Source organism: Camelus bactrianus, chromosome X, assembly GCF_048773025.1.
Source record: "Camelus bactrianus isolate YW-2024 breed Bactrian camel chromosome X, ASM4877302v1, whole genome shotgun sequence".
Taxonomy (NCBI): domain Eukaryota; kingdom Metazoa; phylum Chordata; class Mammalia; order Artiodactyla; family Camelidae; genus Camelus; species Camelus bactrianus.
This window is the reverse complement of record NC_133575.1, coordinates 35,613,973-35,640,739: the sequence shown is the minus strand read 5'-3', so window position 1 is coordinate 35,640,739 and position 26,767 is coordinate 35,613,973. Positions and strand designations below refer to the sequence as shown.

Below are 26,767 nucleotides of genomic sequence, written 5' to 3'. Positions count from 1 at the left end.
TGTTTCCTGAGGTCACCTCTCAATCCTCAGATCCTCGTTTCAAAGTTTGTTCCTAGGGCACCCAAACCAAGACACTAGCCAGCATTCATTTCCCCTACTTCTTTCCTTCCTAACCACACCTTGTTTGGGATTAGCTGCCCACTCTGCAAAAAAAAAAAAAAAAAATGTTCTCCCACATGGTAATCTCAGTCCTCTTCACAGTGATGGGGTAGGATTTGATCCAGTTCTAGCAAATGAGATCTGAAGGGAGAATTCTGGGAAACAGCTCCTTGCTCCAAGAAAAAGAGAGGTGTCTCCTATTCTTCTGCTGGAAGTTGGCATGTATGAATGTGATGCCCCAAACTGCAAAACCTTATGAGCAAGGGAGCCAACCTGGTCGGAAAAGGGACACACCTAAATCTCCGGACTTCTCACATAGATAATAGATTTTGTAGTATTTGGGCAAATATTAGTAACAATATTCTGTTACTTCCAGTTAAAGATACTCTATCTGATATACCTTCCCAAGGATTTCAAGAATGAAAACAAAATGTTTGTTTTGAAACTTTGCCACTTGAGAAATCAAATCCTGTATAATTGTTTTAATCCTGTGTCATTTTTAAAGGATGTCTTAATAATCAGGACTGGTCCAATAATTATGACCCATACTATACATCCATGAAAAATCTACCTTTAGGAAAAAATGTTTCATGACACAGAAATTTCAGTGTATTTTTAAGTTAAAAAGCAAGTTAGGTATAAATGCATTGAAAAAAAATGTTCAAGTTCATACCTATAACTGTTAACATTTACTTTAATTTTTTTCATCTACCAAGTTTTCTATTAAGAAGATGTGTTGCTTTTTTTTTCTTGACATACAGTCAGTTTACAATGTGTCGATTTCTGGTGTACAGCATAATGCTTCAGTCATACATATACATACATATATTCATTTTCATGTTCTTTTTCATTATAGGTTATGACAAGATATTGAATATAGTTCCCTGCGCTATACAGAAGAAACTTGTTGTTGAAGGTGTATTGTTTTATACTCGAAAAAAAAAAGGGACACAATTTTTGAAAAAGTAACCCAAGCTCCTTCAAGTGTTCCTTCTCTTTCCTCCCTCTCTGGGAAAGAACCAAGTGTCCATCATCAAAGGACAAACCTAGAGGCAGAAAGTGGCCTGGATTCTACAGCAACCTAAGTTTCAAAAGGTCAGCTTTATGAGTTGTTCAGGGCAGAGTTGTCATGGAAGCCACAACCATGTCTCTTCCTACTTAAAGGTTATGGGCAACGTAGGAAGGCTTCCAACAGCCTGATGGACGTGTCTAGGTTTGCGTTCCTGCCTGAGCCATGCATCACTGGGAATACTGTAGATACAAACTGGTCTCCTGGTCTCAGGAGAGGTGGCAGGCTTTGAGGAACATCTTCTAAGAGCTAGTTTACTGGAGAGGAAATAGCGTTTTTATTTTTGTTCTTGTTTTTATCTTGTTTTGTTTTGTCTTGGCAGGATGGAAGGGAAAACTTCAAAAGGGAAGCCAGGATAAGAAAGCAGAGAGAAATTAAAACCAGCCTCATGACAGTGATGGTGAATGGAGAAAAATAACACACGATGGAAGAAGGAAGAGAAACCGTATTAAGAAGCCCAATGGCAACCTCTCTTATGGTGAGTCCTGGACATCTGAAGTCGCTGACACTTCGTGACATCATACAGATCTTCACAGGTACCAACAATTTGCATAGTAGTCCCCGATGGGTAGAGCAGAGAGGGCACAGGCTAGTCCCACGTGGCTGATTCTGAAGTTCACCGTGTTCCTTGGGTATGTTGCCAAAATATGTGGAAAGCCTTCTGAGAACCCAACGCCACTTCTGCACATCTGGGAAGGCAAGTTAGACTCCCTGAAACCACCAGTACAAACTCAAACCACGTCTTGAGAGGTGCTGTGGTAGAGCAGATGGTGCGCTGTATTATGCTTCAGAGGAGCTGAGTTCAAGCCTCAGGTCTGGCATTTACTTCAGTTGGAGTGACTTCAGTTGTCCATTACGCATCTCTACACCTCAGTTTCTTCATCTATTATAATAATCGTTAGCTTTGCGTCCTCCTTCACAAGTTTCCTACAAGATTTTTATGAACAATAAATGTGAAAGCACTTCATGAAACTACAGAGGTCTCCGCATTGTAAAGTATTACTAGTGATTTTGAAGTCCTGGTCAGAAAAATTAAAGACAGAAACTAGGAACAAAACGAAAAGACAACCTACAGAATGGGAGAAAATATTTGCAAACAATGTGACTGACAAGGGCTTAATTTCCAAAGTATACAAACAGCTCATACAGCTTAATATCAAAAAAGCAACCCAATCAAAAAATGGGCCTAAGACCTACATAGACATTTCTCCAAAGAACACATACAGATGGCCAATAGGCACATGAAAAGATGCTCAACGTCACTAATTAGTGGAGAAACTGATTTTTGACAAAGTCACAAAAGTACTTCAATGGAAGAAGGCTAGTCTTTTTAACAAATGATGCTGGAGCAGTTGGACACCCTTCAAGAAAAATATGAACTTTGACCTAATCATCTCCTATACAAAAATTAACTCAAAATGAATCATAGACGTCAATGTAAAATTATGAAATTTTTCGAAGAAACCGTAGGAGAAAATCTTTGGGACCAAGAGCTAGGTGAAGAGTTCTTATACTTAACACTAGAAGCATGGTCCATAGAAGGAAAAATTAACAAGTTGGCCTTAACCAAATTAAAAACCTTCACCCTGCAAAAGACCCTATTGAGATGGAGGACAAGTCACCACCTGGGAGAAAATATTTGCAAGCCACATAGCCAACACAGAAATAGAATCTAAAATTTATAAGGAATCCTCACAACTCCACAATAAAAAACAAACGCCACATTTCACCGAGGATACACAATTAAACTACTAAGCACATTTAACCATCAGAGACCTGCCCTTACCCTACTCTTCCCATGAATCTTAGCAAAACTCCCCAGCTCTTCAAAGGCCCTCCCCAGCCCCTACTTTTACCTCCGTTTCCCCCTCTCCCAACCCAAGCCTGCCTTCCCTGATTTGGTCCTCGTAAGTTCTCACTACATATTCTTAAATTGGCACTTCCATCTGCTCCATGCTATGGACCTGTTAGCAGATGGAGGGACCCTTAAATTAGGAAGCCTACCAAAGTGTGGGTCCTTGCCACTGGCTGTGAAAGAATTCGAGAAACGGAGGCAGAGGGATGAAATGAACAGCCACTTTATTTGCTCAGAAGGGAAAATGGAAGAAAAGCACTTGAGCAGAGAAAGGAAGTACTCAAGGAGGGAGCTGTCAGCCAAGATGGCCGGTAGAGACTGCTCCCATCTGGGTCAGGACATGTGGACTTTTATGGGAGGCTTCTGTCATCGCGTCCTCCTTCCGGGAGTGATGGAGCCAATTAGTCCTTGTACAGGCTTTGCTGGTGGTTGTCATGGCAATCGTCAACTGTCATGGCGCTGATGCTAATATATTACAATGAGGCTCAAGGTCCACTGGAAGTCAAATCCTCCACCTTCTTGGGCGTTGGTTCTAACCAGTTCTTGTTTCTTCTCCGGGCAGCTGCCTCCTGGGACTTAGATAAGAGTAATTGGTTTCTATTTGAGGGAGGGGCAGGGGTATGATCCTGGGGGCAACAGCCTTGGTAAGGAAAAGAAAATTTGCTTTCAATCTGAATGCCTGCAATCCGGTGGACTCAGCATCCCGCCCACCCTCCAAAAAAACCATCTCCAAACATTCTGTTCAGCCATGAAAGTTTTAAAAGGAAATGGGGGAGTAATCTCAGTTAATCATTGAGCTAGGTGGTCAGAGTCATGGCCATCCCCCAGTGCCTGGAGGCTTGTCCTAATCAACTGTCTGAGCCTGCTCTTCTGTGACTCAGGGAGGCCTGGGAGACGCCAGCTCCTCTATAAGCAAGAGGCAGGGGGTGGGGGTGCCCCCAAGGTGTTGCTTGGTATCAGATCTTATCTTGGTGTCAGGAGGAAGGCAACCCCGAGACAGTGTATCTCCACCAAGTCAAGCCAGCCACCGACAAGTGTGGCAGGGTGCTAAAGAGGGACTTTCAGGCACGAGGGAGATTGATGGACACAGCTGGGTGCAGGCAGAAGGATCTTTCCGGTGTGTTCTCATCACACCAGAGGCCACTGGGAACTTTCCTCCCCTTTCTTCTCAGATCAGCGGAAGCAAACTTGAGTTTTTTGACTCCCCAAGCAGTAAAAAGGCTTCACCTTTTAAATCAGTATCAAATGTACCACTTAATGGCCAGCCAAGTGACTTCTAGTTATTTTATGGCCAAATATGGCTGGTTAAGGGGTAGGCCAAGTTATCCACTGTGGGGAAGGGGAGGGGGAGGTGTGTGTGTATGACCCACAGGGACAGGTACACCCATGATTAAAACAGTGGAAGGCGGAGGCCTTCAGGATTCTTTGAAACTCCCAGGTGGAAACCAGGTCAGACATACATCCTGCATGGACCTTTCCTGCCCAGCCAGGATATCCTGTGTTTGTCAAAAGGACAGCACAGGGAAGCCCTGGCCATTGTCCTCTCTGAAATCTGCCAGTCGGCCCCTCCCCAGCCTGCGGCAGAGGCCCCAGGGCAGAGGAAGAATAACTCTGGAAACTGTGTTATCAGCATCCTCCACGGACTTCCTCACCTCCTCCCCAGCCTCGTTAGCCCCAAGCTCCTCAGCATCCTCCAACAGAAACCCGGGAAGCTGGGATGGGGTCAACGCCCTGAAGCCAGCCCTCTCTCTTTTGCCAAGACCTGCCTCTGTGCAGCCCTAAGTGGGCAGCCGAGGGCTGCAGCTGGAGTCCTGAGCCCGTGATGGAGCCCTGGCTGGGGCCTGAGGCTGCCGGCCTCCGCCTGGGCTGGCCGGCCCTGCTGTTGTGGGTCTCCAGCCTGAGCTATTCTGTCTCCTCGCCGGCTTCTCTCGCTCCTTCTCTGGTGCCCCGAGTCCGAATCAGCTACAATTTTGGAAGGACTTTCCTCGGTCTTGATAAATGTAATGCCTGCATCGGGACATCTATTTGCAAGAAGTTCTTTAAAGAAGAAATAAGGTCAGAATCTCAATCAGATAACTCTGAGGGGCACAGTTCTGTTCCCTTCACGTGACAACGTCCAGGAGTTTCTGGAAAACAAGGCAGGTTGTAATTTATGGGTGGGAGGCCATTGAATCAGATAGTGGTAATGGGTTAAAGTTGGGGTGTGGGGGGTGGTAAGGTGTGAAGCCAAATTCCAGCTCTAAATGCTAAATCCAACGTTTCCTTTTGAAATGGGAGCTTAACTGTTTCTTCTTTATGACTGGAGTAGCCTGGGATGATTAAGTTTATCAAGTTCATTTCTCATAGTGGGAGGGGAATCAAGCTTATAGAAAGCTGACTATGTGACAGGCATTTGAAAGCTATTTTGATTTTTCTCCCCACGACAATCCTGGGAGTTAGTGTTTTGCACCCATGATTCTGAGAGTGAACTGAGACACGGCAAGGTTCAATGACTGGCCCCAGGTCACCACTTAATCAGTGGCAGATCTGGGGTGCAAACCCATGCGGTTTGCTCCAAAGCTTCTGCACCAGGTTTCTGTTGTGAGATGTTGCCTTGATCAGAGGAAATCCTAAGTTGAGGAAATCTCCATGCACGTGGCTCTCACCAAAAAAAATGGTCCCACATTTTGGAACACATGGTCAATGAGCCTTTCCTACGGCCAAGACCCAGCACGTGCTGTAATGACATTGCTGTCACTCTGGTCACTGCCCTCCAGGGGTTCAGGGGTGGGGAACAGTGTGACAAATAATAATAATAAAGCCTGATCCAACGAAGGCCAGGAGCGAAGTGTAAAAGACCTCAGGGAGCTCCAGGGAGAGGACGTTAATTCCAAATGGGGACTGGGAAAAGGCTTCTCCCCGGGGAGGGGTTCTGAGCAAGGCCTTGAAGGATGAGCTGAAATGTAGGGGGAGGAGAGGGGCTTAAGGTAGAAGGATCAGCTTAAGCAAAGGCCCAGAGGTGTGGGAAGAGGTGGGGAGTACTTGGTGGCTGGAATATGGGGCACATGTGGAGGCGTGGCCAAAGGAGGAGGCTGGAAGCGGCAGATGGGGCAGGGGGCCTTGAATGCCGTACCAAGGAATTGGGATCTTAATCTGGGAGCCCGTGGTTCCCAGTGTTTTCCATAGTAAAGACCACTTATAGTAGGCCCCTTCTCCTATGCCCTCCCCCAAGGACCTGCCTCTGGCTTGTGAGATTTGGTGACCAACGAAAATTAATTTACAATAATTTTGTTTCCAATCTGTATTAACCAAAGACACATTTGACTTTTTAACTAAGTTACTAAACAGAAATAACAAATGGAAAAATACCAATAAAAATGCTGAACTTCTTTTGTGAGATGGTAGATAGTATATGAAGTTGATGTGAACTTTTCCCATGAGACTATTTCTTAAGGTATTTTGAATGTTGAAAAGTTGAAAGATCTCCAACTGGGGAGGCTCTATTGCAGGCAATGGTGAGGGTGTTAAGTAGGGTGGGGACAGAGATCTTACGGAAAGTCGGAAAGTCGTGTGAGAATGGCGTGGTGATGTTGGAAGGGGCGGCCAGACCAGGTCTCCTAGTCCAAGAGAAAGGTCTTTGGGAACAAAGCAGGGCAGGAAGGATGCAAGTGGGTTCAGCTAGAGCATCATTTTGTGGACCAACTCAATGGGAGAGGAAATAAAAATGGAGATGTTGAAAATGAACGCAAGATTGCCCACCTAAGAAACTGGGATGGAGAGGACCAAAAACGCACATGAAGTGGGACTGATTCCTTGGGGGAAGAAGGCAGTGAGAATACAGACATATTTTAAGATAGGAGGGAGGGAAATTAAGGGATTTGACTGAGAAAGAGCTCCGAGTTCACATCCTCCTCCAGATAAGTAAACACGCGTATTCGAATCTTACAGTTGACTTTTTACCACGTGGAAATCAATGAGGTTTTTCTTTCCAGGCAAATATTGGCCAAATGCAGGAAGCATTCCCCCAAATAGGTTTGTGTTCCAGTCGAGTTCAGGATATTACTTCAGCTCCCTCAGAACTGATTTTCCATGTGCGCCTGCCTGAAAGGGAAGTGTCAGATACCAGCAGGAAAAGACCAGGCGGGGCAGGTGGAGGTTTGGAGTGTTTTATGCTGAGAAGTCACATCCTCAGTGCAAGGAAGCAGAGAGAGGCAGTGAGTAGGTCTGGGAACGTGGATTTGTTTATAGTTCTATTGTCTACACTGTAAATACCATTGTCCTTATTTTAAAAGTGGTATCTCTTTATTTTCAAATTTTCAGGAAATATTGATTAAAGAAAACACAAAATAAAAATTCTTCACCTAAAGATCACTCCTTAGTTAACATGTTGGTGTATGATCCTTACCACCTTTTTTTCTAAGTGTTGATTAAAAATTTTTTCAACAAAAATATGATCATACTATGCATACTCCTTTGTAAACTTTTCTGTAACAATATATTGGGAAAACTTTTCCACAGTACCTTTTTTGTTGTTGTTGTTGTTTGGTTGGTTTATTGAGGAGATAATTAGGTTTATTTATTTTAATTTTTTAAATTTTTATTTGAACCCAAGACCTCGTGCATGCTAAGTATGCACTCTACCACTGAGCTACACCCTCCCCCTTCACATTAACTATTCTTTGCCACAGTTTGATTTTTAGTGGTTTCGTGGTATTCAATTATATCAATCGATCAGAATTTATTTAACTAATCCACTCCTGTGAGACAGCTAGATTTTTTTTCACTTTTCATTATTATAAACAGAGCCATGTTGAACATCCCCGTGGCTAGACTTTTATGCACATCAGTGACTAATTCCTATAAGAAATTCCTAAAAGTGAAATTTCCAGGGCAAAAAAATAATAGCAAATCTTTAGGATTGTGAGATATAGCCAAATGGAGACCTCTACCCATAGAACTTACTTTTTGCATACTCTGAAATGTTGAATATGACGACCATGTTTACTTTGTCTTCCTTCTCTGTATGTCTAATCTGAGCCCTTTTTTCAGGCTTATTGGCCATTTGTATTTCTTTGTCTCTAAGTTCACATCCTTTGCCTCGCTTTCCAGTTGTCTTGTTCTTGTTCATCTCCAAACATGTCTCCACTTTTGTAAATGATCATGATGAGACCTTAAGAAAAAAGCCCATCTGAAACTTTCAGATGTTAGACTGAAATGCCATAGCCAGGCAAGCATTAGCTGGTCCTCCTTAAGGATTGGCCAATGCTTGTTGTTCAGCAACAAACAGAGAGTTTGAGCTTCTCGGGGTGGTTGGGTAGACGGAAGACACGTGACTGGGAGATAGATGTCACCTTTCCTTCTTTCCCTATCTTTTCTTTGGTAAGAATGCTAAAGATGATTTGGATGCTTCTGGTACTCAACCAATGATCTTTGACCATTTGAATATTTTCAGCACCTTTTTTTCCCCATGCGTTCCATGTTGACTTTCAAATCCTCAATGAAAAAATTAAGGGAAGCTAGAAAAATGAGTCAACCTGATTGACAGATTCTTCCTCCTGAAAACATCCCTATATAGAAAATCCTAAAGGACCACTTAAACTGGTAAGATCTACCAGGATCTGATTGATCAGGACTTGTGATACGCAGGTAACAAGTAGGGGGAAAGGGTGGAGGATGGAGTACTTTATGGCAGTATTTCTGATCAGAATCACTCCAAAGGATTCCTGGGCTCTTACCAGGATGGATACCTTACTTTGCCTTCTTTACTGTATCCACTTGAACTTACAGCCCCACCGCCTACTCCCAAGATCTTAAAGAATGTTTAAACACATCTGAGTGGTGGAGGACACACAGGAAAAGAAGTAAACCATTAGGCTTGATTTTGCCTTCCCTTCTCCCTTGCCCTTGTCTGTCTCCTTCACAGAAGGTGATAGTAATTATAGCTTTAATTCACTTTCTCAAATCAATTCAGAGGTCTTGGGACCTTCGGGGTCCAGAGCTTAAGGCAAAAATATCCGTCTACACAGTCATCCAAACATGCACCCATCCATCCATCCACCTGTTCATCCAGGTATTCCTCCATGCATTTTTTCACCCAACCATCACTCTGTGCATCCCATCCATCCAGCCCTCCCTGTATCCCTCTACTCATTTATCCATTTACTCATTCAAATACCCATCCATCCAACTAAAATGTGTTGGGTACTAACTCATATAAAATGTCCTACACAGGGTAAGAGGGAACCTATCTCAGCCGCAGGGACGACAGAGTAAGAATCAGAAGAGATAATACCTGTCTGGGTTTTAATGAGTTGGGGAGGAATTATCCAGGCGAGAAAGAAGACAAAAATGTCTCAGACAAAGGGATCAGCATAGGACAAGGTGAGTGAAGGCTTGGAGACCCAAAACGATATGGCTTAGCCAAGGCTGGTCAGTGGTTTGGTGAGACCAAAGCAAGCTTGTAAGGGGAGCAGGAGGGGATGGGCCTAAGAAAAGCAGTGTGAACTGCTCTAAGAAGTATGAATTGTATCTGGAGAGTTTGGGGAAGATGCTGGAAGTTTTAAGGGTCGTGGGCAGAGCTGAGGGATGAGGGAGAGGGAAGAGAGGCATGAAATATTTAGGAAGGCATAGCTCCAAACTTAATGTTTGACTGGATGCAAGCATGCAAAGTAGACAAAAGAAGAGAGTATTTTATTTTTATTCCAACACTGTCACTCCACCCCCATCTCCATGTTGAGGGCTTTGGGGGGAAGGGATCACGTGACCTTCATGCTTCCTTCCACCTCTGGGAACCTATATTCTTGCTCGTGCATTTTTCCAACCAATAAGAAACTCAGCCGGCCTCACTTCAAACATGCCCATGATCTCAGTTCAGAAGGAGGAACAGAACTCCGTCTCTGTTTTGTGGTTTTCCAAATGCCAGGATATTCATATTTTGGTGACTAAAACCAGGGCCCATTTTCTCACTGACACTCAATCAAGGAGGTACTCAGAGTTGTAGGAATATTCATTTTTTCTCATTGAGCACCATAAATTTATTACTATTTGGAATGGGAGAGAAATGTGGCCTGTGAACCCGCTTCTTTGTCCTCAACTGGTCCTGATGGGACGCCTTGAGCCACCGCTGAACGTGCACCGAGCATCCCCTGAACGTGCACAGCTCACCTACCAAGTCAGTTCTGTCCTCTTGGTGGAGCCTCCTCGGGAGATGGGGACAAGAAAAGAAGGCAGGAAAAGGTGTAATGGGAGGGTTTTTTTCTTTTGTTCGGAGTTTTCCTTTATTCCTTTGGTCTTCTGGCTTTTTCCTTTCCCCTTCTTTTCTCCTCCACAGTCCAGCTCAGGCCTTGTCCCCGCATCATCCCCATAACAGGGCCCCCACCTCTTCCATCCGCCTGCAGCATGCCTCCGAGGCCAGAGCTCAGGCTTGCAGACAAGGTTTCAGTGACAGGGAAGGGGTTTTAAAAATAATAATAACAAGAGGGGAGGGTATAGCTCAGTGGTAGAGCGCGTGCTTGTTTCAGTCCCCAGTACCTCCATTAAAAAAATAAATAAGCATACTTAATTACCTCCTCCCACAAAAAATAAACTTAAAATTTTTTTTTTAAATGAAAAAAAAAAAAAAAAAAAGCCAAGTCTTTGGCAGTTTCCACCCATTCAGATCCTCAAAGGTTTTGCAAGGTTTTGCTGATCTGGGTTCAGGAGGAAAGTTTCCTTGCCAGCCTGGGGCCAAGACTCAGGCCTGCTGAGAGCAGAGGCCCTCCCAGCCCCCAGGCTGCCACCACTCCGGGGCTGGGGGCCTAGCCTTACAGAGGCTGCAGACAGCTGGGGTGGCCACCAGCAAGAAGCCCCTCTCAGGGGCCAGAACTCCTTTGCCAGCGTAGATTCCTCAAGCAGGACTGCGTTAACTAAATAAAGCAGTTGCAGAGTTTTGATTTTTTTACAGCTTTTTTTTCCCCAAAATGACTTGTAGTTGTGTGTGCAGCCCTTTGCCCTGATACGTGTGCTCTACAATAAAAACCAAATCTAATATATTTTTGGGGAAAAAAAGCATACCCTACAGGGCAGGAAGTCCCCCCCGTCCCACCCCCACCCACTGGGAAACAAAGATCCCTGAGATCGGGTCCTCTGTCACTATATTGTTTATGATTCTTCAGACAAGTCATCTTCAATGTTCTCATCCTGAAAAGACCCTGGAGCAAGGGACAGGGACAAAAGAATCCTTAAGGACCCTGCTAGCTATAACCCCTCATGATGTTACCAATATGTTCCCACAAGCTATTCATAAAATGGATGATAGAGGACTAAGTAGCAGCAAAATGGTGTAGGGTACAGCCTCTGGAGCCTTGAATGCCACTTCCTTCAGTTCCTGGCTGTGTGACATTGAGCAGATCGTTGAAGTTCTCTGTGCCTCGGTTTCCTCATCTGCGTGGTAATAATGGCACTGACCTCATTGGTTGGTTGAAATGTTTAACTGAATTGATGCACATGAAGTGTTTAGCAAAGTGGCTGCTAAAGTGATTCAGAAACGTGTATTGCTGTTATTTTTATCCAAGAAAGCCCCCTAGTTGTAAATCTGTTGCCGAGTCCAAATTCATTCAGCTTGCCTCACGACAGGCCAATAAATCGGGAGACGAGCTGTTGGCGCAAGGAGTAGCGACTTTATTCGGAAAGCCGGCAGACCGAGAGGATGGCAGACTGATGTCTTGGAGAACCATCCTGCTCTAGTCAGAATACAGGCTCCTTTTATACAAAAAACAAGGGAGGGGCTGTGGTTGGTTGTTGTAAACTTCTTGCTGCAGGCATTCTTTGTTCTTGCAGCCGTCCACGTGGGCAGGTCATGGTGTCCCTGTAAACCTCCAACAAAACAAAGGTTATTCTCTATTACAAATCCTTAGTCTCGGGCCCTGTGGCAGGGTGGTGGTGATGGGGAGGTTGAACCCCATGAACAAGAGCAGATGGAGGAAACAGACAGGCCCGCCTGGAGGCCCTAGGCCCTTCCTTATCCCCCTGGGGTGGGGGAGGATCATTTCCCATGGTTATCCTAAAAACTGCAGTAAAATTGCCTCCTTGCAAGTTTTCCGTGTTTGGTCTTTTTAAACAGATCTGTGGCCATGTCCTTGAACAGAATTCTTTGTGCCTCCTTCCACTGCGGTTTGAACGGTCCTGCATTGCAGAAGGTGCTTACTGACAGCTTCTGTGAGAGCCCTTTCTTTGAAAAGCTTACAGTCTCTTAGGGTAACTGTGTCATAGAAGCGAGGACAAGCGACCATCTAGGGCTTAGAAATAATCAAAATGCTCATTCTTATAAAACTCATTATTACCAGGTTGCCCAGTAATGCCCAATGATAAGAATTTAAAGATTCCTTTTTTTTTTCATTGAGGGGGAGGCAATTAGGTTTATTTTTAAATTTTTCATTTATTTATTTTAATGGAGGCACTGGGGATTGAAGCCAGGACCTTGTGCATGCTAAGCATGCACTCTACCACTGAGCTATACCCTCCCCCAAGAATTTAAAGAATCTTATTGAAACTAAATATACAATATATCTTATGAGCCTAATTTTCATTTGCACTCTAACCCTCAGTTATTAATAATAATACAGATAAACATTTTCTTAGTAATTTTTCATACATGAATCAGAAGATTCGGCATTCTTCCCTGATGGAAATATCAGTGCACAGCTGAAGGAAAGACTGGAGAAAAGGGTCAAGGTGGAGCTTAGAAAAATCATCAGATGCTAATAGGCAGTACCTTTCCCCTGGCCGGGCTATTGGGTGGAATTAAACATCCCCTGGATCCCAGATAGCTTTGAATTCGGTGACCCTTTGACAGCCACTGTTCCCTGAGACTTGGTTGGTACTGATCACTTAAATCTTTGGGCCGAAAGCAAAATTGATGGGGCTGTTTGGGGTCGGGTACGGAGAGGCAGAACTCTCCCCAGTGCAGGCCGATAAACATCTTCAAGAACCAGGGTTTTGGGGGGAGGGTATATAGCTCAGTGGCAGAGCCCATGTTTAGCATGCACGAGGTCCCGGGTTCAATCTCCAGTACCTCCATTAAAAATAAACAAACAAATAAACAAATAAATAACCCTCCCTCGCCCCCACCAAAAACAGAATTGTTACCTGAACCTTTATTAAAGAAAAAAAAAAAGAGCTGTGGTTTTAAGACCTCACGAGAAGAGTTTGGACCACCCCCATCTAAAGAGAAAAAAATGGATCAGACCAGATGTTGTCCCCCGTCTCCCCATCCCTGGGCTGTGCTGGCTCCGGCAGTGTGGCTGGGCCCTGCTGAGTCCCTGCTCCCTCTCTCTGGCTCCCAGGCTGATCCGCAAAGGGCTATTCTTCCAGGTTTGATGAGCGGCTGGACTCCCACCTCGGATTGCGTCCCGACGACTTGCCGTCTTACCCTGCCAACTACTCCGATGATTCCAAAACCTGGCGCCCTGTGGAGGTCTCGAGGCTGGTCAGCAAACACCAAAACGAGATCTCGGACCAGAGAATCTGTGACTCCGCAGCTGCCCCCAAGACCTGCAGCATCGAGCGCGTCCTGCGGAAAACAGGGAGGTTCCGGAAATGGCTGCAGGCCAAGCGCCTCACACCGGACCTGGTGCAGGTGAGTGTCCCGGCCGCCGGGGGCGGGGTGGGGGGGTGAGATCCACTCCTGGCTCCGGGCTCAGTCTGTCTGGGGAAAAGGAGTTGTAGCCTGTCTTCAGTGGGACAAAACGATGCCATGAAACAGAGTGGCTTGTGACAAGACGGGGACCAAACAGGTTTAGAGATAGGGACCCTTCCTACTGTCATTCTCCATTCTCTCTGATATGACTGTCGGCGACTCGTTGGGGAACAATTCCTAGCTGCCACCTCTGGTCTGAAGATCTAATGGATGATCCTCACCCGCCTTCCCCTTGCCCTCCCCCCTCCACAGGGCTTAGCTCACCTATGACATTCTGGGGGAGGGGGGAGCTTTGCCAACCCCTAAACTGTGCCCACTCTCATAAGCTCCCATATACCTCCTGTTTCACAATAGAGACCCCACTTTGAAAACCGGCTGCTTCTTTGATCTCCCACCATAAAGAAGAACCATTCAGTATCTCGTAATAACCTATAATGAAAAAGAATAGGAAAAAGAGAAAGAATCTGTATATGTACATATATGTATAACTGAATCACTTTGTTGTACACCTGAAACTAACACAACATTGTAAGTCAACTATACTTCAATTGAAAAAAAAAAGTAGAGCCAAACTTCAGTCATTGCAGAAGCAGACTCTGATAACATGGCTCCCTCTGCCCATTGGAGAGCTCCCACCCACTCCCACGAGTAGGCTGCCTTCAGAACTTCAGCGTTTTGCCAGTATCATCTGTCTTTCATCCAAACCATCATGTACCTCCACACATATCCAACTGGGCCCCTTGGGACAGAAGATGTCACCTCAGAGGATTGAGGAGCTGCTCACCTTCAGCGAAGATGAGAAAGGAGAGGATCACCTCAATCTCCCTGCCATGATGAGGCTGGAGGATTTGGCATCCCTCAGGGGCATGCCAAGGCCATTTCTTGAACTCCCTAGGCCACTCGCCCCTTCACATATGCACGTAAGGCCGCCCAGGTAACTTCTGAGCACTAACAGTGCTTCCCCTTGGCCTCTTCAAGATGAGTAATGGAGAACAAAGAAAAATCACTGGTCCCTAGATATCTCGACCATGTGGCTTTGCTCTAAGTTTGTGTGGAAACTGCTTTGAAATCAAGAGGAATCGAGCTGCCGGTGACATGGTCATCATCTGACATTGAGCTTTCCAGGGTGGTCCTTTTGCACTTTGCACTCTATGAATCTCACTGGCATGGAGCGGGGAGAAGATGAGCCAGGGGAAGTCAAGCTATTCCCAGGCTGGGGAGATGGTGGCAGGACCCAACTTAAGGGTCTCTGAGTTGGTATGGGAGATAGGAAGTGGAGGTTCCGGTGGGAGGAACCCTATGGGGGCTGCAAAACCCTGGGCAGAACCAGAGGACAGAGACAGATATCAAGGCCCGCACCGTGGTACACAGCCTAGGTGTAACGCCTTTACGCCTCTCTTCCTGCACCTGCAGACAGACGACCCTCCATGCACTGGCCTGAGTACCCAGCATCTGCCATTCTTAGGCTGCCCACAACTAGTCCTGAGGCATGAGAAGGAGCAATAAGAGACCTCCTCTGCTTTGCTTCAAACACGTGCTCAGGAATAAAGAGAAGTCTTCAGGAAGAGCAAAACAAGATATACACAAGGCACTGTTTCAGAACCCCTTGAAAATCCCATCACCTCTTCTTTCCCCCACTGTTATCAGGTCCCACCCTGGAGGGCACAGTTCTCCCAAGGCCCTGGCCCCAGACTCCCTCCACCTGGGACCTGGACCATGTACCAAAGGACAGAACTTCCTGGTGCACAAGATACACTTGAGATTTTACAGAAAGTGGCTAGACCAGCCTTGGGCTTTGAGCTAAGGAAAACTCCCCCTTTCCTTCATTTTCTAGACACTTCCATAATATAGTAGGGATTATCCCAGGGGGCCTAGAAAGTCCAAAGCAACCTGCCGGGTACATCTAGTGTCACCTACCTTGATGAATAGAGACATTGTGATAAAGGCAAAAGGTCCCCGGGACCTGGAAACCGTGGTTGAGTCCTGGCTCAGCCACTAAAAGCTGTGGCAGAACACAAAGGAGCAGTGATCCAGGAAGAGCAAAGAGCTTCTGGCTCCTGCTCACCCATGCAACAAGTTCCAATGCTGCACTCCATCCTAGGGACACAAAGAGGAATCAGGTGCAAGCTCCGCCCCCTCCAAGAGCACGTGGTCCAGTGATGAGTACGGACAAGAACACAAAGCACAGCGAAGTGTTGTAGTGGATGTTGTGACGACAGCCTATACAGGGACACAGGACAGACTATTGACTTGGGTCCTTCACTCACTGACCAGTTGACCTTGCATTTAAGTCTAGGACTTCCCCACTCTGCCGTGACACCCTGTGTTGGGGGGAAGGCAGCTGGATAATCTCAAAGGGCCTCCCGGTTCTGACATCCTTTGACTTGGTATGACTCTGTTTCACTTATTTAAGGAATCCTAATTGAACGCCTGCTATCACCAGGCACTGTGCTGGGTGCCTTGATTTCCTGTTTCTCAAAAGGCAGGAAACAGTGCCTGCTTTATCTTGCTCCACTCATCCTAGTGGGTTTATCGATATGAAGATGCTTTAGAAAAAGTCCAGCACCAGGGAAATGCATGGCAGTGCTATTGTCATCAGCAGGTCCCCTTCTTCAGTTTGTTGCGCTAAAACTTGCTCTATGGATATGTCATCTTGCATTAACATACAGTGAAACAAGCTCTCCTTCTTTCTTTTTTTCTAACTTAAAAAAATTTTTTTAATTTATTTTTTATGGGGAGGTAATTAGGTTTATTTATTTTTTTAATTTATTTTTTTCAGCGGAGGTACTGGGGATTGAACCCAGGACCTCGTACATGCTAACCAGGCACTCTACCACTGAGCTATACCCTCCCTGCCAAGCTTTCCTTCTTTCTGGTAAAAAAAAAAAAAAAAAAAAAAAAAAAGCATCCATTAACAGCACGCTGTTAAACACAGCCAAAGCCATAACCATTTTCTTTCTTTTCTCTTCTTTTTTTTTTTTTTTTTTTTTTTGCAGGGTGTAGGGGGAGGCCTCTCGTAGCCCATCTTTTCATCCCCACCAGAGATTTTTCCTTTCCTTCTAAAACCCAGAAAAATATCAGCAGTCATTTTATAAATTTTGGACAAACCCCTTCTTCTTCCATCCACCAAGCTCAAGGTCATTGCCGTCCCATTTTGGCAACATCTCCTCCCTCTCCTGTCCTCCTTTCCAGAGATCCTCTGTCCTTAGGATCCCAGAGCATGCGCAAGATGCTGTACACCTTTTCCCTCCCAGACCTCAGCCAGGCAGCACCCAAACTCCTGCTTGTTTCTTCTTAGCAAAACTCACCTATCAGTTTTGAATGGGTCCATCATCACCAAAGAGGGGGGGAGGGAAAAAAAAACTCACCTATTCAATCAAGAGAGATGAAAACAAAAATTTTTAACTTTTAATTTTAATTTTAAAAAAGAGAGGTGAAAACAGGTGTGCGAACAAAAACTTGGATGTGGGTGTTTATTGTGTTATTATTCACAATAGCCAAAAGGTAAAAACCCAGATGTCCATCAACGGATGAATGAATACACATAATATATTATAGCCACACAATGGAATACTATTCAGCCATGAAAAGAAAGGATACATGCTACAGCATGGATGAACCTTGAAAACATCGTGCTAAGTGAAAGAAGCCAGATGCAAAAGGACAAATATTGTATGATTCCATTTATAGGAAATATTCAGCATAGGCAAATCCACAGAGACAAAGAGCAGATTAGTGGCTGCCAGGGGCTGAGGGGAGGGGAAAATTAGGAGTGACTGTTTAACGGATACAGGATATCTTTTGGGGATGATGAAAAATTCTGAAATTAGATAGTGGTGATAGTTGCCCAACCTCATGAGTGTACTAAAAACCACTGAATTTTACACCTTTAATGGTCAAGATGGTGAATTTTATGTGATGCAAATTTTAACTTAATTAAAAAAGGGAAAAATAAGCCATTAAAAGAAATGTCACCAATCCTGTGACTCCATTCCCGTAGAGCCCTGGGAGGGGATGAGCAGCTAATTTAATCATTTAATTCATGCCAAGATGTTAAAAGCTAATAGCATTTCACTGTTAGCCCTCCATGAAGCCATTTGTGTGTAAAGCCAATATTGTCATGCTCCCACTAACCCATCCCATGACTGTCTCAGACTTTCCTAATACATCCCTGCATTATTCCCCCCGCTAAACCCAGATGTGGCCCCAGAATCCTTTTCAATAGCATTCCAAGCAAGCAGCCTCTGCCACGATCGCAACTAAGCTATAAGGCAAAATCGATTTCTGAGTGACTATTCATCCCAGATTTGGCCACATTTTTTTCTGATTACCCTATTTTTCTGATAACCTCTCAGACATGAAGTCCTCATTTCTAATTTGGAAATTATGATATTTCTCTATCAATATGGGAGTTTCAGGAACCCAGTGGAGAGAGATTGTAGGATGGACCGTACGGAGACTCGCCTCATCCTTCAACTCATAACAAATGGCCCAATGCCAACTCAGCCTACCAGCTGCGCCAGCCCCCCGGGGAATCCTCTCGGCTCGTGACTTAAGTGGGTTTTCTCTGATTTCCTCAAGAGCCATTTTCCAACAGGGATCTAGGCCAAGGCCCTCAAGTGTGAGTCTTTGAGCATGGATGTGATGATGTGTGTTTGGAGGAGGCAGAAGGGACCACAAAAAACTCACAGGTTGGCTCGGAGAACTGGCAAGGCAGAAGAGGGGAGAAACCATCAAAGAAATAAAAGAAAATCGAAGGCAGGAGGGATCTGACTTGTGCAGGGGCCTCACAACTTTGATTGGCAGTCCTTGGATGAAAAGCCTCCGTGATCGCCAGCAAAGGCTGAGCCAGCGAGTCTGGGGCCTGCCTCCTGCAAAGCCAAGTGCGGCTTTGTATTAAGAACCTGCTCTTGAGCCGCAAGTAAAGGGCTGCCGAGGAGACGGGACAGGACCAGGTATCAGCAAGAGGGTGGAACAGTGCAGTGTGTATTGCTTATGTGTGTGTGTGTATGTGTGTGTCCCCCTAATGCTAATAAAACCATGACTTTTCTCCTCTAAAAGCTGCATTGTTCTGATGGGAATATCCCACCAGCCTAAATTACTAGCCCACAAACACAGTCACGGCCAAGAACAGCACCCAGAGTTTATCACGATGTGCTTGTCCACAAAATCACAAAGAAGGTTTCCTCTGCCAAACGCAAAAAGGCCACCACCCTCAGCAGCACGTGGCTAATCAGAGGAAAACAGATATCCTCGGTCGAGTCCCCCTCCCACCCCCTCAACTGCCAGCCGCTACTGACGCGATATTGACGCGCTACTGACGTTGTTAATATCCAGACCCTGTTTCTTCCTCACGCGGGAACCAGCTGGATGGCCCTGAAGACTTTTGTCCCACTAGATGGTGGTAGAGAGTGTTCAGGCAGCTTTGTTTAAACGAGGATGGCTAGTAATTTTACTTCCTCGGGCTTGATTTTTTTTTTTAACATAGATACAATAAGGAAAATAAGCAAATTAACCAAAATGCACGTTAAGCACTTTAATCAGAATACAGCTTTAGAGGTAACTGTGAAACAAATGAAATACACTTTTGTTTAAATTTAATTCAAAAATATGTAAGGGGTATTTGCAAAATATATGCTAGGCTCTAGGAGGGTATAAGGGTTTCGAGATAAGGTCCCTGCTCTTGGAGATGACACCCCAGTGAGGGAGACAGACCGTATTCAACTCATCCTGTGATACCAAGACAGGTTATGATAAAGTGTTTGAATGAAGATGGAAATTTTATATTGAAGTCACAGCTAGTTTTCAGACTATAAATATTTTAATCCTTCACAAACTACCAGGTCAAGGACCCTTCGAAAGAGTTGCATTTGTTTTAAAAATAATAACATGGTTATAACGATGCTGAAAGGAAAACAGCTGATTGGTAACTGTAACATTTTCACACTTATCTAACGCTGGAGTCAAAGAGGAAATGACTATTGGTGGAAAAGGAAATTTAAGCAACTAAAGGGGCCCTCACACAGGGCAATATTCCCAGGACATCAGTGCACATCCTTGGGCTGAAAGGTCTCTAGAAAATAGAGCCCCTTCAGAGGTACACTGTGACTGTGAGCTCATGAGACTTTGCTCCCCGAGACCCTTGACAAATAGTCACGGTGCATCTCTTTTGTTGCCATGCAAGTTTCAGGAGTCAACTGGAAAGAGGTTACGGCAGGAATGTGAACCACCCCCCTACCTCCAGTCCATTTCTCCTTCCAATCATAGAATTGTTGAGAGTTGAAACAACTAAGACTTTAAATTGTGGGATTTGTTTAGGATTAAAACCACAGAGACTTTGTCATCACTGGCATTTGTGACAAAGGGATTATTTGGAATGGGACAGTGACTGAATTATTCATCTCCCAATCTCCATTGTATCATAAACTCAAGGAAAAAGGAGTCATAGATCATCCAGACTGTCCTCTAAAATGACTCCTAAATTATTCTTGATGGATCTCATGAGTGAAAAGGAGATAGTGAAAGGTTTCCCCAGCCTTGACACAGGCAAGTTGGGAAAGAAAAAGGAGGCAAGAGATGACTGAGGGAAGGTATACATGAGATGAGTTTGCCAGTGGGTCCTCCAAATGAGTCTCAAATGCAGAACAGAGGCAGCCCCCAGCCAAAGCATCACTGAAGCCTGGCTAATCACCAAGACGGACCATCCAGAGCCAACTGTGTCTTCATGGGGCTCTAGCTTTCCCTGAACTTACATGTTAGCCAAGCAAGCCCCTTCTTAAATAAATCAAGCCATCCTTTGTTCTTTCTATGATTTTTTTCCTTGCTATTGCAATGCACTCGGGAACAAGTGGTTTTGCTAGAGCATGACCTGGCTCAGTGTCCTGGTGATTGGCGATGCCTCTATGTGTGTCCACATAATATGAAGTAAACAGAGGTTAAACTATATAGTATATAACATATTTATAAAGATATTCACTTGAAAAATTAACGATAGAAATAATTGATATATTGGTTACATTCTAAAAATTGTTTATCGGACCACAAAAACAGTCTATATATTTTAAAAAGTAGAAATATCAAAGACCATTTTCTCTGATTAAAAGGCAATAAAATCAGACATTAACAATAATTAAAAAAAAAGCAGAGGGGAGAAATCCCCAGAACCTACCAAACCAGGAATTTAAAAACATTATCTTTTGAACCACAGAGCAAATAACTGAAATTGTAATCATATCAAGAAAGTAACAATTATGAAAACTCTATCTGTCCACAACCTATGATTTACCTTTGCCAAATCGCTGCTCAGAGGAAAAGTGGAAGTCAATTCAGTGTTGTGTTAGGCAGCTATCAATACAAGTTTGGTCGTTAATGGGGAGGGATAATACAAAAAGATATCAAAATGTGGAATTGCATGTCAATTTGGTCCTAACATAAGACAGCAGACCACAGAGCAATGTATCAATCTGTTAAAGATCAAAAAAGGTTTCTACCCACTAAACCATACATATATCATAGATTCTTGGAGTTGACAGAATCTTGAAAGCTCACCAATTCAAACTCTCAAAATATTTGCATCCTTTGCCCTACAGAAAACTCACTGCCTTCAGAAACAGTCTATTCCTTCTTTGAACCAAATGGATCGTTAGGAAGTTCATCTCAGATCTGTCTTCTTGTAGCTTTCACTCATGTAAATTATCAAATCATTCCTCCTCCTTGGAGTTACATATGACATTTACCCCTTCCATATATTCATCTCCTAAAATTCTGACTTCCCAATCGAAATATTCCCAGTTCTCTTTCCTGTCTTGGTTATCCCCCTCACATTGATACATACTAAAAGTTATGTCAACTAAAACCCCTTCTACAGCGAGATTTTAGTTTTCAGGGACAGAACCATTTATTTATCCCATTAAATATGATCTTCTTAGATTAAATCCATCACAGCAGCCTGTCAACTTGAATGTGCTACTGATAGTTACTGTCAACCCAACTACACATCATGTTCAATTTTGATGAACACAACTTTTATCTAGGTTCTAGGCATTAATCAAAACATTAAACAGAACAGGGCCACCTGAAACTAACATTGTACATCAACTATACTTCAATAAAAAAATTTAAAAAAAAAAAAACAGGGCCAAAGAGAAAGCCTTCTTGCTCTGTGAGGATTAGTCCATTCATTGTTAGGTAAACTCAGTTAACCAACTAGTAATCATCTTAATTTTCTATGCAGTCAAAATCTTACTTCAACATGTCCTTTAAGAGTTATCACTAGAGTTACCATTGAATGCCTCACTAAAGTTATATAGTCCTTAAGTCGATTGCATGTCTGATAAAAAGTCAAATAACCAGCTCAAAGAAAAAAAGTTGTTAGTCTAGAATGATTTGGTTAAATGAATCCTCAGTAAGTACTTAAGAGCATCACGTTTTTTTCTAGAGAGGAAAATCATCCTATTAATACTGTGTCTTAGAGTATTTCCTATGATCCAGTAACTGGTAAAAAAAAAAAAAATCTAACCTCTTGCTCCTCTGAATATCAGAAATGGATTTTCATGCCTTTTCTGTTCTCTGCTTTCACTGCCCAAGATTCAGAAGTATCGTTCACAAGGTCTCTGTGACTATTCCAGGTGGGGAAACTCATTCCGAACAATGAAGGCTTGCTTTCTGCAGTCTGATGTCCCATTCCTGTTCGCCACTTGTTTGCTCCACCCTTTTCAAATCAAAGGTCCAATACCTGTCAAAGAACACAAGCAAACATTAAGAATGAAAACTGGTACCAAGGTCAACTTCAGAGGCAGTGGAAAATCTTAGTACTATTGAATTAGAAGTTAAAAATATTACTAGAAAGAAAACATTGGTCCCAGGTGGCTTAACAAGTGAATTCTACCAAACATTGAAGAAAAAGGTAATCCTTATTTTTATAGTACATACACTGGAAATATAACTCAGCGATGCATTTTAAGAAGCTTGCTGGATGCTGATTCCAAAATGAATAAAACCAATGTATGAAGGGTAGAATCAGAGGCCAATCTCTCACTCATTAACATCAATGCAAAATTCTCCCTTCAAATATTCCTATGACAAATTCAATAGTCTATATGAAGTGATTATGATTGAGTTTGGTTTAGCTCAGAAATGAGAGATTGATTTAACATTTGAAAAGTGAATAATGATTTATAATATTAATTTATAATATAATATAAGATTGAAGAAGAAAAGCTGGGGGGGGGGAGGTTATAGCTCAAGTGGTAGAGTGCATGCTTAGCATGCACAAGGTCCTGGGTTCCATCCCCGGTACCGCCATTAAAGTAAATAAATAAACAGACAAACTTAATTACCTCCTTACCCCCCAGATAATAATAAAATTAAATAATTAAAAAAGAAGAAAAGCCATAATGATTACCTCTTTTGATTCAGAAGTAAAAAGCATTCAATAATAATTCATAATTTAAAAATAGGAGACAGCAATAAAATTACAAAATAAAAAAAAAAAACTGAAGAAAAAAAAAGAATGAAAATTGGACCTTCATTCTGTTACCCACCAAAATTCTCCCCATGAGCCCTTTCAAAAGGCCTTTAGTGTCTTTGCACCCTATGCTTTGTAAAATACAGCATTTTTCAAACTTTTTAAATCAAAGTATAAATGGCATACTTAAATGCACCAATCTTTCTTGTACAGCTAGATAAATTTTTACATGTGTTCATTCACGTAACCACCATCCACATCAAGCTACTGAATATTTCCAGCCCCTCAGAAGGTTCTTTCATGTCCCCTCCCTAAAAAGACCCCTTCTAGGGTGACCAGCCATCTGAGTTTCTTGAGACTATCCTTACTTTGGCACTGGAAGTCCCACATCCTGGGAAATCCCTTAGTCCCAGGCAAACTGGGATCACCCTACCACTTCCCAATCAATGGTAACCACTATTCTGACCTAAATCACCATAAATTAATTTTACCTAGTTTTGACCTTTATTTAAATGGAATCACACAGTACATACTCAATGTGTTGCCATGCTATTTATCCATGTTGCAGCAAGAATCAGTAGTTTGTTTTTTCATTGCAGTAGAACATTCCTCTGTCTGATGATGTCACAATTTATCATTCCACCGTTGATGAACGTTTGGGTTGTATTTAATTTGGGCTATTGTAAATTAAGGCTGCTGTGAACATTTTTGTCTATGTCAGTTGGAGAGCGTTAAGTTTACAAAAGTGAAGCTTCTGGGCAGAGCATGTATATATGGACAGATTTAGTCAACATAGCCAAGCAGTTTTCCAAAGTGGTTGTACTGATTTCCTCCTGCTAACAATGGAAGGGAGAGTTCCATTGTTTCACATCTTCATCAACCCTTGATACTTTTAGTTTTTCATTCTAATCATCTTGGTGGGTGTCTAGCAATATCTCATGTGGTTTGAGTTTGTATCTTTCTCAGTACTTACAATATAAAGACCTTTTTCATATATTTATTGGTGGCTTTGACTTCATCTTATGTAAAGTCCGGGCATAAGTGAGTCATTTCTATTGGGCCGTCTGTCTTACTGACTTGTAAAAGTTATATTTATATTCTGGATATGAGTTTTTTGTTGGATATGTGTATTACAAATATCTTCTCCCAGTCTGTGGCTTGCCTTTTCATTGTCTTAGTGGTATCTTTTGATGAATTGAAATTCTTAATTTCAGTGAAGTCCAATTTATTAATTGTTTTATTTTCAATGATTATCCCATGGTTACAAAGGTAGCCCCCTGTTTACTTCTAGAAGCTTCCATGTATTATCTCTCATATATAGCTCACTGATCTTATGTTCTGCTGTACCCAGTTTGGTGTTAAATCCAGTCAATAAGTTCTTAATTTCAGATATTGCATTTTGTATTTCCAAATGTCTATTTAATTTCTTTATAGATTCCAATTCTCTGTCGAAATTCTCTCCCTTTCATTAATTTCGTCTGTCTTTTTCCTCTATTTTCTTAAAATCTCAATCATAGTTACTTTAAATTCTCTACTTGCTAACTCTAACACCTGGATTCTCTCTGATTCTACTTCTGTGTTTGTTGGTGGTTTTCTACTTTCTTGATTATCAATAGTTTTTCTTCTTCCCATTTTTGGGTAATTTTGGGTTGTTTCCTGGATTTTAAGGAGATAATACATTGTAGAGGTTCTCAGTAATGTTATCGTCTCCTAAAGATTGTTGAGTTTTGTTCTGGCAGCCAATTAAATTGCTCACCTAAACCCAGAGTTTCTCAGTCTCCTCACCGTTAACATTTGAGATGGATCATTATTTGCTGGGGGTATGGAGGTGAGGCTGTTCTGTGCATTGTAAGATGTTTAGCAACGTACCTAGCCCCTCCCCACTAGATGCCAGTAGCATCACAACCCCCAGTTGTGACAACCCAAACTGTATCCAGATGTTGTCAAACATCCCCTGAGGGAGCAAAATTGCCCCGTAGCTGAGAACCACTGCCTTAATCCTGTTGATGCTGGGTTTTGGGCTTCGTTAGTGAGGGTCTCCTGCAGTTATGCCCTGACTCCTAGGACGTGGTCCTTGCTGGTAGGACATGAGCCTTACTACTGGACTGTGGACTTCCTGAGGTCCCATCAAAAGCCCAGGATGCTAACTGAGCTGTCTAGCCCAAACTCCAGCCTCCATCTCGCCAGCACCATGTGGCTTCTAAAATCTCTGCTCAGTGATCTCGCCTTCTGGGGTGGTCCTCTGTAGGGCTCGAGAGTCCCACCCTGTTCCTGTGCCACTTGGGAGTTGGCCAAAGATCTGAGGGAAACTTTTACATATATTTTCGTTGCTTCTTCTCTGTGGCTTTTCCTTTACAGGACCCTGCCCTCCCAAATCCCAGCTACTCAGGCAGCCCCCAAATTCTGATCACTGTTTCCCTTACCTCGCAAGACCCTCCACGGCAGCTTGGAAAATGCCCTCAGAGGAAAAGATCCCACAAGTGTGGGACTCAGCTCGCGCGCATCCTTTCTCTCAAGGATCATTGCCCTCTGTTGGTCATGGTCCAATGCCCACAAACAAGTTGTTTTATGTATTGTGTCCAGGTTTTAGAGCTATTTACATCAGAAAGCTAAGCCTGATACCGGTTACTTTGTCCAGAACTAAAAATCTCAAACTAATCTACTCTCCAGGAGAGAAAAAAAAAATGGTACTATTGCATCCATATATCCAAATCCTAAGTATAGCTCTGAAAGCCGTCTTTCTTGCTTTTGAAAATCTCACCTTATTCTAAAAGTCTTTGGCATTTTGGATACTATTTCAAGGATTTCAAGGCTGAAGAAAGTGTGGGGAATACCTGTGGCTTTCAGCCCAGTACATATATGAAAGGAATCAAGCCTGGCATGGGAGCCAGGAGAATCTGAATTAATAACATACTTACAGCAGACCAGAAAAGCACTCTTTATAGAGTACATGGCATTGGTTTCCTCCCCTCCCTCCCTTCCTCTTTCTTCCTTCCTTCCTTCCTTCCTTCCTTCCTTCCTTCCTTTCTTCCTTCCTTTCTTTCTTTCTTTCTTTCTTTCTTTCTTTCTTTCTTTCTTTCTTTCTCTTTCTTTCTTTCTTTCTTCCTTTCCTTCTTTCTTTCTCTTTCTTTCTTCCTTCCTTCCTTCCTTCCTTTCTTTCTTTCTCTTTCTTTCTTTCTTTCTTCCTTTCCTTCTTTCTTTCTTCCTTTCCTTCTTTCTTTCTCTTCCTTCCTTCCTTCCTTCCTTCCTTCCTTCCTTCCTTCCTTCCTTCCTTCCTTCCTTTCTTTCTTTCTTTCTTTCTTTCTTTCTTTCTTTCTTTCTTTCTTTCTTTCTTTCTTTCTTTCTTTCTTTCTTTCTTTCTTTCTTTTCTTTTCTGTTTTTGCCTCTCTGACCAGACAGGGAGGCGCTTGAGGGCAGGAACTGCATCTCATCCATCAATATCTTTCCTCACACACATCTGACGTGGAGTAGATGCTTTCTAATTGTTTGGGAAATGAAGGAGTGATCGAAGTCATGAACGAATAGGACATCATTCACCACTCACTAGTCATGGCTTCAGGGTGACTCTCGATCCAATCAGTGCTAACACCCCAGTCATCTCTAGAGGCCAAATTTCAGAGTCTC

At 43.2% G+C, this 26,767-nt stretch overlaps 1 protein-coding gene across 1 annotated transcript in view; it reads left to right on the top strand.

Moving 5' to 3' along the window:
• The first annotated feature begins 4,704 nt into the window (after positions 1-4,704).
• Positions 4,705-26,767, top strand: part of DIPK2B (divergent protein kinase domain 2B) — a 36,816-nt gene continuing 14,753 nt past the window's right edge. Inside the window, exons 1-2 of the mRNA XM_010968057.3 lie at positions 4,705-5,078; positions 13,353-13,617. Of these exons, the coding sequence (XP_010966359.2) occupies positions 4,846-5,078; positions 13,353-13,617 (498 nt within the window). The 5' untranslated portion in view covers positions 4,705-4,845. The remainder of the gene's footprint in view (positions 5,079-13,352; positions 13,618-26,767) is intronic.